Source organism: Heliangelus exortis, chromosome 5, assembly GCF_036169615.1.
Source record: "Heliangelus exortis chromosome 5, bHelExo1.hap1, whole genome shotgun sequence".
Taxonomy (NCBI): domain Eukaryota; kingdom Metazoa; phylum Chordata; class Aves; order Apodiformes; family Trochilidae; genus Heliangelus; species Heliangelus exortis.
Genome location: NC_092426.1, coordinates 30,919,425 through 30,934,013, shown reverse-complemented (window position 1 = coordinate 30,934,013; position 14,589 = coordinate 30,919,425). Strand labels below are relative to the sequence as shown.

The 14,589-nt window shown below is 38.5% G+C and overlaps 1 protein-coding gene across 2 annotated transcripts in view; it reads left to right on the top strand.

Annotated features, from left to right (window-relative positions):
- The window catches only part of RASGRP1 (RAS guanyl releasing protein 1), a 41,529-nt gene extending 27,347 nt beyond the window's left edge, over nucleotides 1-14,182 (top strand). For both annotated transcript variants that reach the window (XM_071744330.1, XM_071744329.1), the window contains exons 9-17: nucleotides 875-1,150; nucleotides 2,117-2,197; nucleotides 2,879-2,983; nucleotides 4,528-4,637; nucleotides 5,249-5,393; nucleotides 6,114-6,150; nucleotides 7,135-7,281; nucleotides 8,992-9,365; nucleotides 11,058-14,182. In XM_071744330.1, the coding sequence (XP_071600431.1) occupies nucleotides 875-1,150; nucleotides 2,117-2,197; nucleotides 2,879-2,983; nucleotides 4,528-4,637; nucleotides 5,249-5,393; nucleotides 6,114-6,150; nucleotides 7,135-7,281; nucleotides 8,992-9,365; nucleotides 11,058-11,192 (1,410 nt within the window). In that variant the 3' untranslated portion in view covers nucleotides 11,193-14,182. The remainder of the gene's footprint in view (nucleotides 1-874; nucleotides 1,151-2,116; nucleotides 2,198-2,878; nucleotides 2,984-4,527; nucleotides 4,638-5,248; nucleotides 5,394-6,113; nucleotides 6,151-7,134; nucleotides 7,282-8,991; nucleotides 9,366-11,057) is intronic.
- The last annotated feature ends 407 nt before the right edge of the window (nucleotides 14,183-14,589 follow it).

Below are 14,589 nucleotides of genomic sequence, written 5' to 3'. Positions count from 1 at the left end.
CATATTGGCCTACAAGTTATGTCATTATGAGAAGTGGATTGCATGTGTGTCCATCATTTGAATAACTTTTTGCATCAATACATTGTATACAAGCACTAATAGAAAGCAGGGAAAGTGACATGAGAACACACTTTAAAGTCTAATTATGACAAACAGTGAAAGTTAAAAACCAAGAGATTAGAATGGAAGTTCCACCATTGATTCTGCAATACTGAGAGTCAGCTTTGTACCTGTATAGTTTTAAACAAGGGAAATATTTATACTGCCAGCCTTCAGATTCATTTGGCCTTTACAAGAAGCCAAAGATATTGTTTCTGCTTCATTTCCATCTGTACAGAAGATTTCTTAAAGCAGAGACCTGCTGCTTTATAGTAGGAGTGCTGGCTACTCTGTGTTACGATTCTGTGATGGGACCATAGCAGAGTGTAGGGTTTCTCAGGTGGGACTTCCTAATTCCAGCAATTCTGGATGGTGACCTGGAAGCCAGAGTAGTGCATTCCACATTTGAAAATGAAGATGATTCCCTTTATGAAGGTCAGAGAGCTTGTGCTGTGCTTGAGCATTAACTGGATACACATTCCCCTTAATTTGGGAGCATCCTATTTGTTTTCACTGACTAAATAGGGAACATAGCAAGGTCAGCATAATAGATTAGGCTATAGATTAAGTAGTAGTTATTACATCGTATACACAGTTAAATGAGGTGATGTGAATTCCTAGATTTCATTTGAAGGCTGACGTTTTAAAATCTGTTTCAAGAGTCATTGTGAGTAAACTCCTTAACAATAACAGGAAATTTTTGTGCTGTATGACCAGAACAAAGACAGTTACCAATTTTGATTTTTTTGTTTGTTTGTTTCCTTTTGATTTTTAGGTGTTTAATGAAATGACAGAACTACTTTCATCTTACAGAAATTATGACAGTTACCGACGTGCCTATAATGAGTGCAGTAACTTTAAAATTCCGATCCTTGGGGTCCACCTGAAAGACTTGATATCCCTTCATGAAGGCATGCCAGACTACTTAGATGACAAAAAAGTAAACATATATAAACTCTACTCTCTGTATAACCACATAAATGAGCTGATACAACTCCAGGAAATGCCACTTCCTCTGGAGGCTAATATGGACCTTGTTCATTTGCTTACGGTAAGGCTGATAGATGAGATAACCCCATTTAAAAATAATTTCATATTTTCATTTCATAATTTCATATACCTCTCAAACAACTAATTAGAGAATTCTATTATTAAAGTACAATAACATTTCAATATTAATATTTTTCAATATTAATATTTTTTTCCTTTGGGAAGCTTATGATTCTTAGAGTAATAGAAGAGAAAGTTAGTAATACTGATTTATGTGGCAGTAAGATTAGAGGTACCAGTTCAGCAGCATGCTTCCAGTTATTTCTATAAGGGTAGGAAATTACTATTTTTGCTTCACTATAGTAGTAAGCAATCTCTCTGTACTTTCTTTTAGAAAGCACCCTGAATCCTCTGTTGTTTAAGCAACAATTTTTTAATCTGTATATTTATATATATTTTGATTTTCTCCTAGCGAGAAAAGCAAAAAGCTTTCTGAGATGCATCTTGGAGTCAGAAGATTGTTTACAAAGCTTCCTGTGTTGAGCACACAAATATTCATTTGTTTTTTTATTCATAATATTCAAGTGGTCTATGGTGCAACTAAGCACATCTTTTATCCACATCATATGCTTAATTCAGCATGGTCACAGCTGGGTTGGATAAATATGATATGTTGATAGAAGAGTTTTCTGAGAATTTGAGTTGCATTGATTATTATGGGTATAACAAGTTTTTTTTAAGGTTATTTATTAACTGACTGCTAATTATGCCTACAGGCACTTGCTGTTCTAATGACTGTAGCTGTGTAATGTCACAGATTTCCAGATAATGGCAATAACAGTCTGGAATTCAGAAGTTTACTCACTTCAAGTACCTGTGAATACCTGTGCAGCTCAAGTATATTTTTTTCTTGGTGCAACCTAAATGAAAAATTAATCGAGAAAGAGTATGTAATGCATGCCAGGAACAGGTCTATCAAGTAGTAGGTACTGGTTTGGGATTAAACTAAAGTTCTGTTTGTTTTTAGCTGTCCCTTGATCTTTATTACACAGAAGATGAAATTTATGAACTTTCATATGCACGAGAGCCACGAAGTCACCGAGCTGCTGTAAGGGATTTTCCAGGTTCCTAACAAAAAGGGGTTATTTATAAGTAACATAACTTTTATACCTTTTTAATATTTTTCCTATTTTCATATTTTATATTTTATTTTATTTACTTTTTAAATTTTATTTTTAATTTTTAAATTTTATTATTTAAAAAAAATATTTTATTTTACTTTAAATTGAAAACATTTTAGATCTAAAGACTGAGCAAAAATCTGTTAAAACATGGATTTGTTGATGCTGAAGCCTAACCTGGTATATATGGGACAGTTAACACCGTATTGGGTTTCGTGATATGAACACTTAACAAAGATGAAGCTACCTGTGTAGAAACATGACACCAGGATCAGTCTTGGCAGTTACTACTGATTCTTTTAAATGAAGAATTCTTACATGGTTTAGAAGATGAAACCCCTGAGTGTTTTGTAGTTTTTTTCCCTTTTCATAAATATGTAAAAGATGATGAATTTATATGGCTGTAAGTGGCAATTTAAGTAACAACCCCTGCTCTGGCCAGTCCAGGGAAGAGCTGTCTCTGAAGTCCCACATCATTACCAGAAGTGTGATGCTGGAGTCCTGCAGGCAGTGCTGTGTCACGTAGTCCATTGTCACAAATGAAAGATGTGCAATACTGAAAATCTGTGTATTGTGGTACTAATGAAGTTCCATTTGATTTATTCTAGCCTTTGACACCTTCCAAACCACCTGTAGTTGCAGACTGGGCCTCAGGAGTTGCCCCAAAACCTGATCCAAAAACCATCAGCAAGCATGTTCAGAGGATGGTAGATGTAAGTATGGTTGGCCCAGTTACCTTACTTAGCAGTCATAGCCTTCATCTCAAGGTATGAGAGGATACAAAGAAAGGAGAAAATACTGAACACATTCAAAGCTGTGCTGAGTTTGTAAGCACTTCTGTCTTCTCAAAGAGGTGTTTCTGTCTGGCTGTAAAAAGCAGCAGTGGCCTGTGAGGTGTGGAAGGAAATTTCTTTGAATGGCTAAGGAGTCAGTAGGAGTGCAAATGCATGTTTGTATACTGCCAGAGTCATCCTTCCAGGGAGCCAGGGAGTCCATTTCCACCAGAGATTCAAACATGTTATTGGTGAAGTGTGAAAGTGGCCCTCTCAAAAGCTTTCTCTTTCTTTTGGGTCACCTGCTTTACTGGAAACCATCCAAGTAAGATCAGGTGATTGATTTCAAAACTGACAAGGAAAGGTACAGAGTTTGCATTACTGCTTCATCTCTTTTCCCTTCTAAATGACTCCAATATTGCTAGGATATTTTGCTTTGATATATACTGTTTTGGAATATATTTCTAAAGTTGGTCTAGGTGTGCTCCTTGCCTTAGGGCCAGAGACAAACAGTAATGTTGTTTCACATGGAAATAGGTGTCTACACGATAACTCTGTCATGGAGCATCTGCTTCTCCTAAGAATTTTTTCTCCAAACACTGCCCCAGCTTTATTGCCCTTCTTTGGAGATGCTCTAGCACTTCAATGTCTTTCTTGTACTTTCTTGAACTGAATTTGAGTATTTGAGGTGTGGCCTCATCAGTGCTGTGTGCAGAAGGACAATCCCTTCCCTTCTCCTGATGGCCACACTACTCCTGATACAAGCCAGGATGCAGTTGGCCTCCTTGGCCACCTGGGCACACTGCTGGCTCATATTCAGCTGGCTGTCGACCACCACCTCCAGGTCCTTTTCCTCTGGGCAGCTTTCCAGGCACTCTTCCCCAAGTCTCTAGCATTCTCTGGGGTTGTTGGGACCCAAGTTCAGGACCCGACACTAAGCCTTGTTAAACCTCATATAATTGACCTCAGCCCATTGATCCAGCATGTCCAGCCCTCTGTGTAGACACTTCCTACCCTCAAGCAGCTCAGCACTCCCTACCAATTCAGTATCATCTGCAAACTTACTGAGGGTGCACTTGATGCCCTAATTCAGATCATTGATAAAAATATTAAACTGAAGTAGCCCCAGTACTGAGCCCTAGGGAACACCAGTTGTAACTGGCTGCCAGCATTTAACCACAACTTTTCAGGCCTGGCCAGCCATTTCTTAGAATCCTAGAATAATTTGGGTTGGAAGAGACCTCTAAAGGTCACCTAGTCCAACCTCCCTGCCCCAGCCCATGTCTGTTTATCTACATCTTGCTACAAATCAAATCACAATGCTTCTTTAGTCTCAAGCAAAACAAGCAGTCAGACTGTTCCTCTAATATATAGGGCAGAAAGTGGGGGAGGAAATCCATAAATATTGTGGAGAGATTCTAACGTGGTAAACTCCCTGCAGTGGTTATGCCCATGATAAACTATGCTGCTGTTTTCTTGCACAGTCTGTCTTCAAAAATTATGACCATGATCAGGATGGATACATTTCCCAAGAAGAATTTGAAAAGATAGCTGCCAGTTTTCCATTTTCATTTTGTGTAATGGCTAAGGACTGGTGAGTACCAAGTTCTGTTTATCAAATTTGTAGCATCTGTTCTGGGAGGTGATTTTGGGTTTTTGTTTTTAAATTTTACTTCTATCATAGGTTGGTAAAATAATCCTTTTCACCCACAAAGGGAAGTGAATGACACAAAAGTGTTTTGTGAATTAGATCACTGTGAGTTTATAGCAGTGGTAAACAGGCTGATGGAGAAGGAAGAACAGATGACAGAAAAGAAATATTTTTAAAAATTCTAATCATTATATACTGTTAGAGAACTTTCCTAAGATCAAACTGTCCCTCAAAAATAGACAACTGGCAAACACTTTTATTAACATATTAAAGCATGGAAAAATGCAATAGTGATTATTCAGAGGCTTTTTGTGAAGCAGTTCTGTGGTTGCATCACATATGCAGGTATTTTGTTTATTCTTACAGGCTGCATTTTAAACGTGTAGATAAGCTTCTGGAGGCTTTGGGAGTGATTAACAAGATTACTGAGGTCACTGGAATTTTTGGCCCATTAAACTATTGCTATTATAAATTGTGAAGATAGATATGTTTAATTCTCCTTGTACTTTTACGAAAATGTATGTCTCACAAGCAATTTATTTATTTATTTTCAGGGAAGGTCTGATCAGCAGGGATGAAATAACAGCTTACTTTATGAGGGCCAGCTCAATCTATTCCAAATTAGGACTTGGCTTTGCTCACAACTTTCAAGAGACCACTTACTTAAGGCCTACTTTCTGCGACAACTGTGCTGGATTTGTAAGCTTACTTTTTAGTAAATTATATTAGTATTATCTGGAATAATGCCTTTTTTAATCTTGTGATCACCATGTGTCAAAAAAACCCTGGATCTATATACACCACCAGTGAAGCTATATAGAACACCAAGTTTCTGCCTGTGTAGCTACTTAAGGTGCCCTTTACACCCTCTTGGCCATACTATTATCTGCTTAAATGGTTCCTACTTTATGGTGTATGTTTGTGTCACAAAACACAGTCTTAGGCAAGACTTCCATATCCAGAGCTTTCCATGGAGTGGAACTGTTAGAACTCATGTCCTGGTACTAACATGACATGCTCCTTACCTATGGCACAGAAAAATTTAGTAAAATTGACTGTCCTACAAATTCTCAGCTTAGCTGGGCTCAAACAAGGCTGCTGAGGCAGAATTCTCCATCTGCTCCAGCTCCACAGCTTCTCCAAAGGCTGTCAGATCTGCTTCTGTATTCATTAGAGATTAGCTCAATGTATTTTGTTTGTGATTGAGAAACACTCATAAAATATTCTGTTTACTTTATGCTAAAGAGGTAAATAATTCATATTTGGACATTACCATTAAAAAGGTAGAAAACCAAGATATTCTGCGGGTGCTCAGATCTTAGGTATGAGTGGAGATTTTAGTGGATTTTTATATCTCAAGGTATCAAATGTGCCGATAAATCTATTAATACAAAGTCTTTCTGTTTGTTTGGACTTCAGCTATGGGGAGTCATTAAACAAGGATACAGATGCAAAGGTAAGGTACTCCATGCTGTGTTAATCTTAGTCTATAGTTGATCCTGAGATCCACTGGTGTGTTTATGGACCTATTTAATCTGACCTCTCAGGGAGGAGTAGACTGATTCAAGAATAATATGACTGGCAGAGGGGCTAGAAGAGATGCAGAGATGAAGCAGCTTGTTACTGATGGCTCTAGCCCTTTGCAAAACATCACTGAATTCAGAGGGTTTGGGAACAGACCCTTCTGTTCCAATGGGCACAAACAGCACCCATGTGAAAACTGAAGCACATTCACAGTTTTGCAGTTTTCTTCCTCATCCAGGTATCCGCTTTCTCTGCAGCTCCTCCACTCAGAACACTGTTGTGACTGAATGTTGCTATCTTTTTCTCTTTTCACTATGAAAATTACTGCTAAATGCATATAGCAAAGGGATAGCCTTGGTCTGGCAATCATAGAATCATAGAATTGGCTGGGTTGGAAGGGACCTCAGAGTTCATCAAGTCCAACCCTTGATCCACTACTGTTGAAGTTACCAGACCATGGCACTGAGTGCCACATCCAGGCTCTTTTTAAATATCTCCAGGGATGGAGAATCCACTACTTCCCAGGGCAGCCCATTCCAATGCTTGATCACCCTCTCAGTAAAGAAATTCTTTCCAATGTCCAACCTAAACCTCCCCCGGCACAACTTGAGACCGTGCTCTCTTGTCTTGCTGAGGGCTGCCTGGGAAAAGAGACCAACCCCCACCTGGCTACAACCTCCTTTCAGGGAGTTGTAGAGAGTGATGAGGTCTCCTCTGAGCCTCCTCTTCTACAGGCTGAACAGCCCCAGCTCCCTCAGCCTCATCTCATAGGATCTGTGCTCGAGTGTTGTTCCAGGTAATGCATGTGGAGAACAGGGAAGTTTGCTTGTTTCCTGGGCAGAGGGCACACTGTGGGAGCTGATCTGAGATGTTACAACAGAGCCACTGACTCGTGTCAACTTTGTTTTTTTTACAGACTGTGGAATGAACTGTCACAAGCAATGCAAAGACATGGTGGTGTTAGAATGCAAGAGAGGACCCAAAATTTCAGTTGCAGACAGCAGCCCAACAGCTGCTCTTGCTTCAAGCCTCTGCCCAGTAGGAGTCAAAGAGCAATTCCATGGTGAGAAAAGATTACATTAAAAGGATCAAAGGAGCTAGATAATCCTTCCTCTGCTCCTTGTTCTTTTTAAACTGAGTTGTATAGCATCGTTTCTAGTTAACAGCAATGTTTTATTAACATAGAAACTAGAACCAGACCTAAGTGAGCCTGTACCAAGTAACACCATTCTAGTCTGATTAAATAAGGACTCCCTTTCTGGGATATTGGTTACACTACATGATGTGGTGTACACACAATCCACAGAAACAGTATATCTTCTGCCAGACTCTAATGAGAAAGGGATGCCATTAACTGCTCAGCTGTCAGGTTCCCTTGACACTCTAAGCAGGTTTTGTATGCTTCAGTCTTCACCACTGTTGTCACGTTAAGCAACCACTGAACTGTTACTATTCTGATTCATATTTCAATTCTGTTTACTTATGTGTGCTAGGAAAACCAAGAACTAATTCTTTTTATTTTTTCAAATTTAGTAGCTTCATCTACAACTCCTTTTTGTCTCTCCATCTTTTATTTAATCAGAAATGAAAAATTTAAACCTTCCTGTTCTCCTTTTTATATTGTGTGTTACTATGTAGGCTACCAAAGAAGGAAGTGGTGTCCTTGCGTAAGACCTAAAGCTACTTTCATTTTGGTTTTATTTTGATGTTTCAAATCTCTCCATGCTCACTTCCTTTGAATTTATCTCCCACTCTTTGCCTGTACCTAATATTCTTCAAACATGCTTCTTGCTGCTTTGATATGAATCTTTTTGTGTTGCATTTATGATTCACAAGTCTGGATCCCATCTTAGGCTTCCTATTAGCACTCTCACAATGTGGCCAATTTATCTTTAGAACTGACTTTGTGCATCTGTATCATTGCACCTGCAATAGCTGCAGCACTGCTGCAATGGACCTGATGGGATTTCACATTTATAGACACTGAACTGCACTGCCCCACGTTCACCCAGTGCCAGAATGTGGTACCTCCCAGCACTACACCTTGTTGGAGAATGGTAATCCAGGTCCAGGTTGGAGGGGCCTCATCTGCTCCACAGCCTTCAGTGCCTACTGGACTGACTTTGTTCTTTCCCCTCATGTGTTTGAACATGTAGCCTCCTTTTGTTCTCTTCCCAGAACTAGAAATTACTTTATCTTTTTTATTAATTTTAAAAATTATTATTATTATTACTAAATCCTTTAACTGCATCTTTTGCCCACTGTTTCTAACATTGTGGGGTTTTATTTCTCCCTACCCCCCTTCCCTGTTTTCACTTAATTGCAAAAGTATTTTAGGACCACTTATACAAAGCCAGTGTAAAATTAAAAATATAACTATCTCACCATAAAGTGAGTGAGGTAAGTTGTATTTTACAGGTGCAAGCTGCAATAATGCTGAACTAGTACCGAGGTTTAATTTTCCAGCCCAGTCACCAATATAAATGGTCTATATAAAACATCCTGGCCATCTGGAGGTTTTTTCTCCATCTGACCTTGATGGTACACTTCTTTTCCTCTTACTGATCTGTATTTCTGTTACAGAGACAGGGCAAAGAGTAGTGCCAAGAGACACACTGAGAAACTTTCAGTGGCAGCTAATTTGGAGAGGAATTAATGTAAAATCAATGAAAAGTAAATATTGTTCTATTTACTAAAATCTCAATTACTGTGCCTCCTCTTTCTCCTTTCCTGGGGTAAGATCTTGACACAATTTACCATATATATTCTCTAGGACACGAAGAAGGACTGTTCACAATTCCTAATGGAGAAGTAGTGGTACACAATGAAGACAGCAAGGACCGAACAATTATGCTCATGGGTTCCTCAGCTCAGAAAATCTCAGTGAGACTGAAACCAGCTGTGGTTCATAAAGGTACCCAGACTGATCCCATTCTGCTGCCTGGTGAGGTATCTCGTAGGCAGAGAGAGAAGAAAGAACATAGGATGCCAGAAAATCCTTATCTCCAGGCAGTTCCATCATCCCCATGGCCAAGCCCACTTCTAGGCCGCAAGAAGGCCTACGTTAAATGGGAAAACAAGGACTCCAGCCAGAAGATGAAGGAGGAGCATCACAGCTATAAACCATCATACCAGGAACTTGAGCAGGTACATACATGATAAAACAAATTTTGTTTTATACAACAGTGTAGCAAGACAAACCTTTTCTATGGATGCGGTGCTCCAAGGTCCAACCAGGTGTCCCAGTAGAATCTCACGAACGGTGCTCTGACCAGCCTGGATCAGTGCTACTGCTCCAAAGGTGGCTAAACCAGCCCCCTGGCTTCCCCAGGTGTGAGCTTTTATTGGCCCCCTAATCCTGCTCATGCGCAGTAGGGGCCTGCCCTAATTAGGCACAGGTGGGCTTCACACGAGGTCAAGCCCACTACCTGGCAATTAGTGCCACCTGGTTACCTCATGTCACTACACAACAGTACTGTAAAGTTGGTTGGAGGGTGTAGGGACGTTGCTGGGTTGGAAGGTGTCACCCTAGTCCAGTATCATTAATTGCCAGAAGAATCCATAAGTGGCATCATAAATTCTTAGCCACTTCAACTCCAACAATGCTGCACTTCAAGCATAAATCTTAGTACTAGTATAGGGCTTAGGGAGTAAGTTTTGAAGCCCTGATTATGGACACACTGATCCATGCTAATTTTAAAACTTAGAGGCAAGAATGTGAACATAATCCCATACCTTAGGACAGAGTATTACTCCATAAAATGAGTAATTTCTTCCTGCTTTTGGTGGTCTCTGCTACACTAGGTGACAGAACATACAGGACAAGGACAGGGAGTTCAGCTTTTGTTCAACTGACAGTGAATCATCTCTTTTTTTAGCTTTTAAGTCACAGAGAAATTTTGCTGTGTGAACAGGCATCATGCCTCTTGCTAGATTTCACCTCCACCAACCCAGTTGGGGCTCACCTTACTCTACAACTTTTCTGACAAAGTAGCTACTTGTAAGACTGTAACAACTCAGATCTGTAGAAACACCACCTTTCCAGACAAATTGCAGAAACTACCAAGTATCAGCTGAGTGACAGATGAATCCAGATGTAACTGTGAGGAAAAAAGGCAGATTTGTTTTCATACTTCACTGATTACTATCACTATTCAGAGATGGACAGTCATGAAAACAGTAAAACAACAGGACCACAGCCTGATCTTCGAATGATCAGGATAACTTTCAAAGTATCTTTTTCTGTTGATAAAGTGAGCTCATGTTTTATCAAAGATGACTGGTTTTATTAACACAGACGTTAAGACAGTTAGCAAGAATGTTCCATTACAGACCACTTACCTTTCAGTCAACAGTACATTCAATGTAGAAAAGGGTGTGTAGATACACTTTTAAGACCTGGTTGTTTAAAATACTTCCTTCATGAGTCCCACAGTTTACACTTGCCTTTCCTCCCTCAGCATATCCTGACCTCAATTACTGAATAGCAGATGATATCATAAATTAATGTCTTGGATTGTTGTACATCAAGTTCTGCATTAGTAGTGTAATAAAATGTGCACTGTGTTTCTGTTTTCCTTAAATTGCTGCAGTTACAAGCAGAGCAGTGGAGGGTGGATAAATGGAGGTTGTTGGTATGATTACCAGTTACCAGCTGTTGTAAAGTTTTAAGAATATACACAAAGGGCAGAGTAGTAACTGTTGAAACATTCAAATAAGTTATTAGTTTTATTCCACTGACAAGAGCTACACCAACCTACGTTTATGCCCATCAAACCAAACATACAACCAGACAGTCCTGAAACAAATTCAAACTAAAATACCATTATTTTTTTTTAGGAACGGAATATTCTGAAGGCAGATAATGAAGGTTTAAAAATCCAACTGGAACAGGCACATAAAACAATTGAATCTCTCACCATCCAGGGAAGGAACCATGTAGTCGACAACCTACAGCACAGAGACTGCTCCTAGCAGACAAGAAAGGAAATCTCCAATGTAAGAATGTAAGATTGAGGAGGGGTTGTGATAAAGCTGCTTTACCTACTGAGCTGGAGAGACTGAAGCATCTTAAACAGAACTATTCTCTATACTCAACACATTTCCATACTAAACATGCACTCCCAAATGTATAAATCCATTCCTTTGACTTTTCAGAAGTAATTTAGCATTATCTGTGCAATGGAAATAGTATTATTTCTGGGCTTGCTTTAAAAGGAGTGACATTGTTGTTCAAGTGCAGATTCCCCAGTGACCTGACTAGCAGCAGCACACCTTACTCTGTAAGTGTTCTGAGAAAGTAGCTATTCATAAGGCTGTGTCATCTCAGACTTGGTCTAAGTTCAGGTTTGTAGTCACAAGTGTTCCATAAAGCTGAGCATTTAAGGAAACTTGTAGAAATATTCCATAAAGACAAACAGTTCCTTCTCACTGTGGCCGAAACAAAATCATGATGTGAACTGGCATCTTTATTTCCAAAGTTTAACAAGATTATTAAGATAACAAGCAGAGCTAATGATATTTGATTCTTAAGACTTTGTTAGAATAAACTGACACCTTTTTAAACCTCTTTCAGAGCTTTAGAGGTCCCACTGTTCAAATGCTTCCCGATGTTAAGGTAAAAGATGAGACTGTAGAAAATTTACAATGAATACAGCTTCCATTTTTGTGTTCTATGCTACAGCTTGGAACACAGCCCTTATTTAGCTTAAAGGATAACTGTCCACAGACAGTAAATATGGAACAAGGGTAATTATTTTTGTCTCATGTCAAAGTGGATTATCATTGTCAGGTAGAACTTGAGGGTTAGGAACTGTTCAGTAATCTCAGTGCAACAAATACTTTATTCCAGAGCTCCTAATATTTGGTTTGAACAAGTTTTCTCAATTTTCTGTCTCCAAGATTTCACATGCACTTTAAGGTAATGAGTCAAGATGAGTGTGCTCTTCTGTGTGTAAATTTTGTATAGTAAAAGGTGCTAGGGAGGTAACTTAGTTTTCTTAGAGCGAGACTGTGTACGTGTTTTTGAGACAACAAAACAGGCTTTCAAGTTACTGAAAAACAACTTGTCAGAATAGCCAATTTTAAAATCCTATTTGCTTTTTAAGAGAGTCTGTACTCTTAGTTATATAAAGCTTGCTTGCATTATCTATTGGATTTCTCATCACACATTTAAACGCCAGAAATTTAAGACTTTGATGTATTTATTTATTTACAAAGCCTACTTAATGCTCTGAAAAATGGACTTGTACAGGTTTAGATTGAAATTGTCAACTTACTACAATAGCATATGTGCTCTGTTCAGAATGGTCTAAATGTACATTCCATCCACAAACTGCAGTCATTATAAATAAAGCATTTACATGCTTGATTAAAGAAACTATTTGCTAGTTCAGCAATTCTAAATCCTTGTTTTGACCTAGGATTGTGCTTGCATATCCATGTATGGGTAAAAACAAATGGAGAGAAACAGTAGTATTAGATTTTCATTTCCCTTACTGTAAATAAGTAAAAAGCATAGGACAAAAATCCAGCAGCTGTGAAGACTGCAGCATTTTTTCCTTGTACACTAAGCCTCAGTTATTAACAATTAACATGGAACTGCACTTTGTTCAGTGAAGCAGAGCTTTCAGGTCATGTCTGCAAACTTGATTTGCTCTTTTCTGTGAGCTTCTTTATTTTTGTCCTTCATTCAGGGAACTACAGCAAGGCATATTTTTAATAGGCATTTAGCAGATAAATGCCTGTTTCTGCAACAACTAAAAAATAAAAGGATAGAAGTTGGATAAATTTTCATCTATCCTGAAAATACTCCACAAGAGCAGTTAAGACTCAGAAATCTTGTGCAGCTAAGGTAACTGCTCACTTGTGGCCTAACCTCTGGATTCTAATAGAACTTGTGTGTAGGCAGGCATATACTTTGTCTACACTGAGGGGTTGGAATAACGAACAAACTCTGCTTTAAAAAGAAAATTCTCTAACATCAGCAGCTGGCACAAGTGCTACTGTGTTACTAGGTTGAGAACTTAACACTCAAAATTGACTATGGATTTGTACAGTTTTAAATTTGTACAGTCTTAAATGCTAACTTAATGTTTCTCTGTGTTTTCTTGTTCCTACAAACAACCTGAATGACTTAAAAGTGATCTGTTTGCAGGAACATCTTCTCTATTAAGTACGTGGTGCTTCATGTGTGCTGAAAACTTCCTGCTTTTAAAAAGTCAGTTGATACCTAGAGAATTTCAGTGCTCTCAGAGTAGCTTCAGGTTCTCTGTTTGCCCAAAGGCCTGTACAGCTTTCAATTTGGTGTTTTTTGTGCTTGTTTTTTGGGGTTTTGTGGTTTTTTTTTGATGGTGGTATTCTTTTGTGACTTTGTTTTTGCTGCATGAATGACTGATAGCAGAAACTGAATACAGGGATACTGCTAAAACTGACAAAGCTAATGAACAAAACCTACTCACATCTGTCTTAATCTTCAACCTGCTTTATGCTAGGGAAAAAAAGATACAAATAAAGTAGTCAGAGCTGTTTAAAAGTCACATTAGCAAACTGATACTGAAATTTAACTTGTCGTGGCTGATTTATTCCTTTTTCTGCTTCAGCTGTGTTTCCTGTACCTATAGGAAGGAAAAAAAAAAAACAAGTGACCCCTCACCCCAACTACTGTTTATTTCTTAAGTGTGAGTAATACCACAATTAACTAAGCAGGCCTACTGTTGATATTCAGATTAAATATAACTGCCTTTAATGTAGCTTATATATGTTTTTGGAAATAGTTCTTTGGTACAGTAGCAATCTTCTATTGCTGAAACTCATCTCTATGGCAACTTGAAATTTTTTTGGTTTAATGCTGTTTGAAAAGCTTGAAAAAGTGTACAGATTGTAAAGATTTTATATAAATTGTAAGATTTTGGTTTAATATTTATATTAGAAAAAAATATTAAAATCACACTTCATGCCTCTGAGTTTGAATCTCAAAGAACTCTAACCAAGCCCCATTCACCTACCATGACTGTCAGATGAGACACTTCTGCAGGATTAACCTAGAACCAAAGTGCCAAGCTCACCTCTGAGCTTTGGAACATTGCCCCAGAAAATTTGGAAGCTGGGTATTTGTGTGGTTTTGGTGGCTGACAGTAGAGACACTGTACTCACTACTCCAAATATCACAAAGCCCAATCTCTCACATTTGTTAAAATGCTAATTCTGAGAAGATTTTACAGCATGACATCCAAGTTGAAAGAAGGCTTCTGTTGTCTCTGCTAGTGCAGGCAGTATTGTAACCCCCTAAAAACTTGCTATTCTTCAGCTTTTAATAAATCTCAAAAAATACCTTACCTCAAATATGTTTTCATATGGGGTAATTAACATT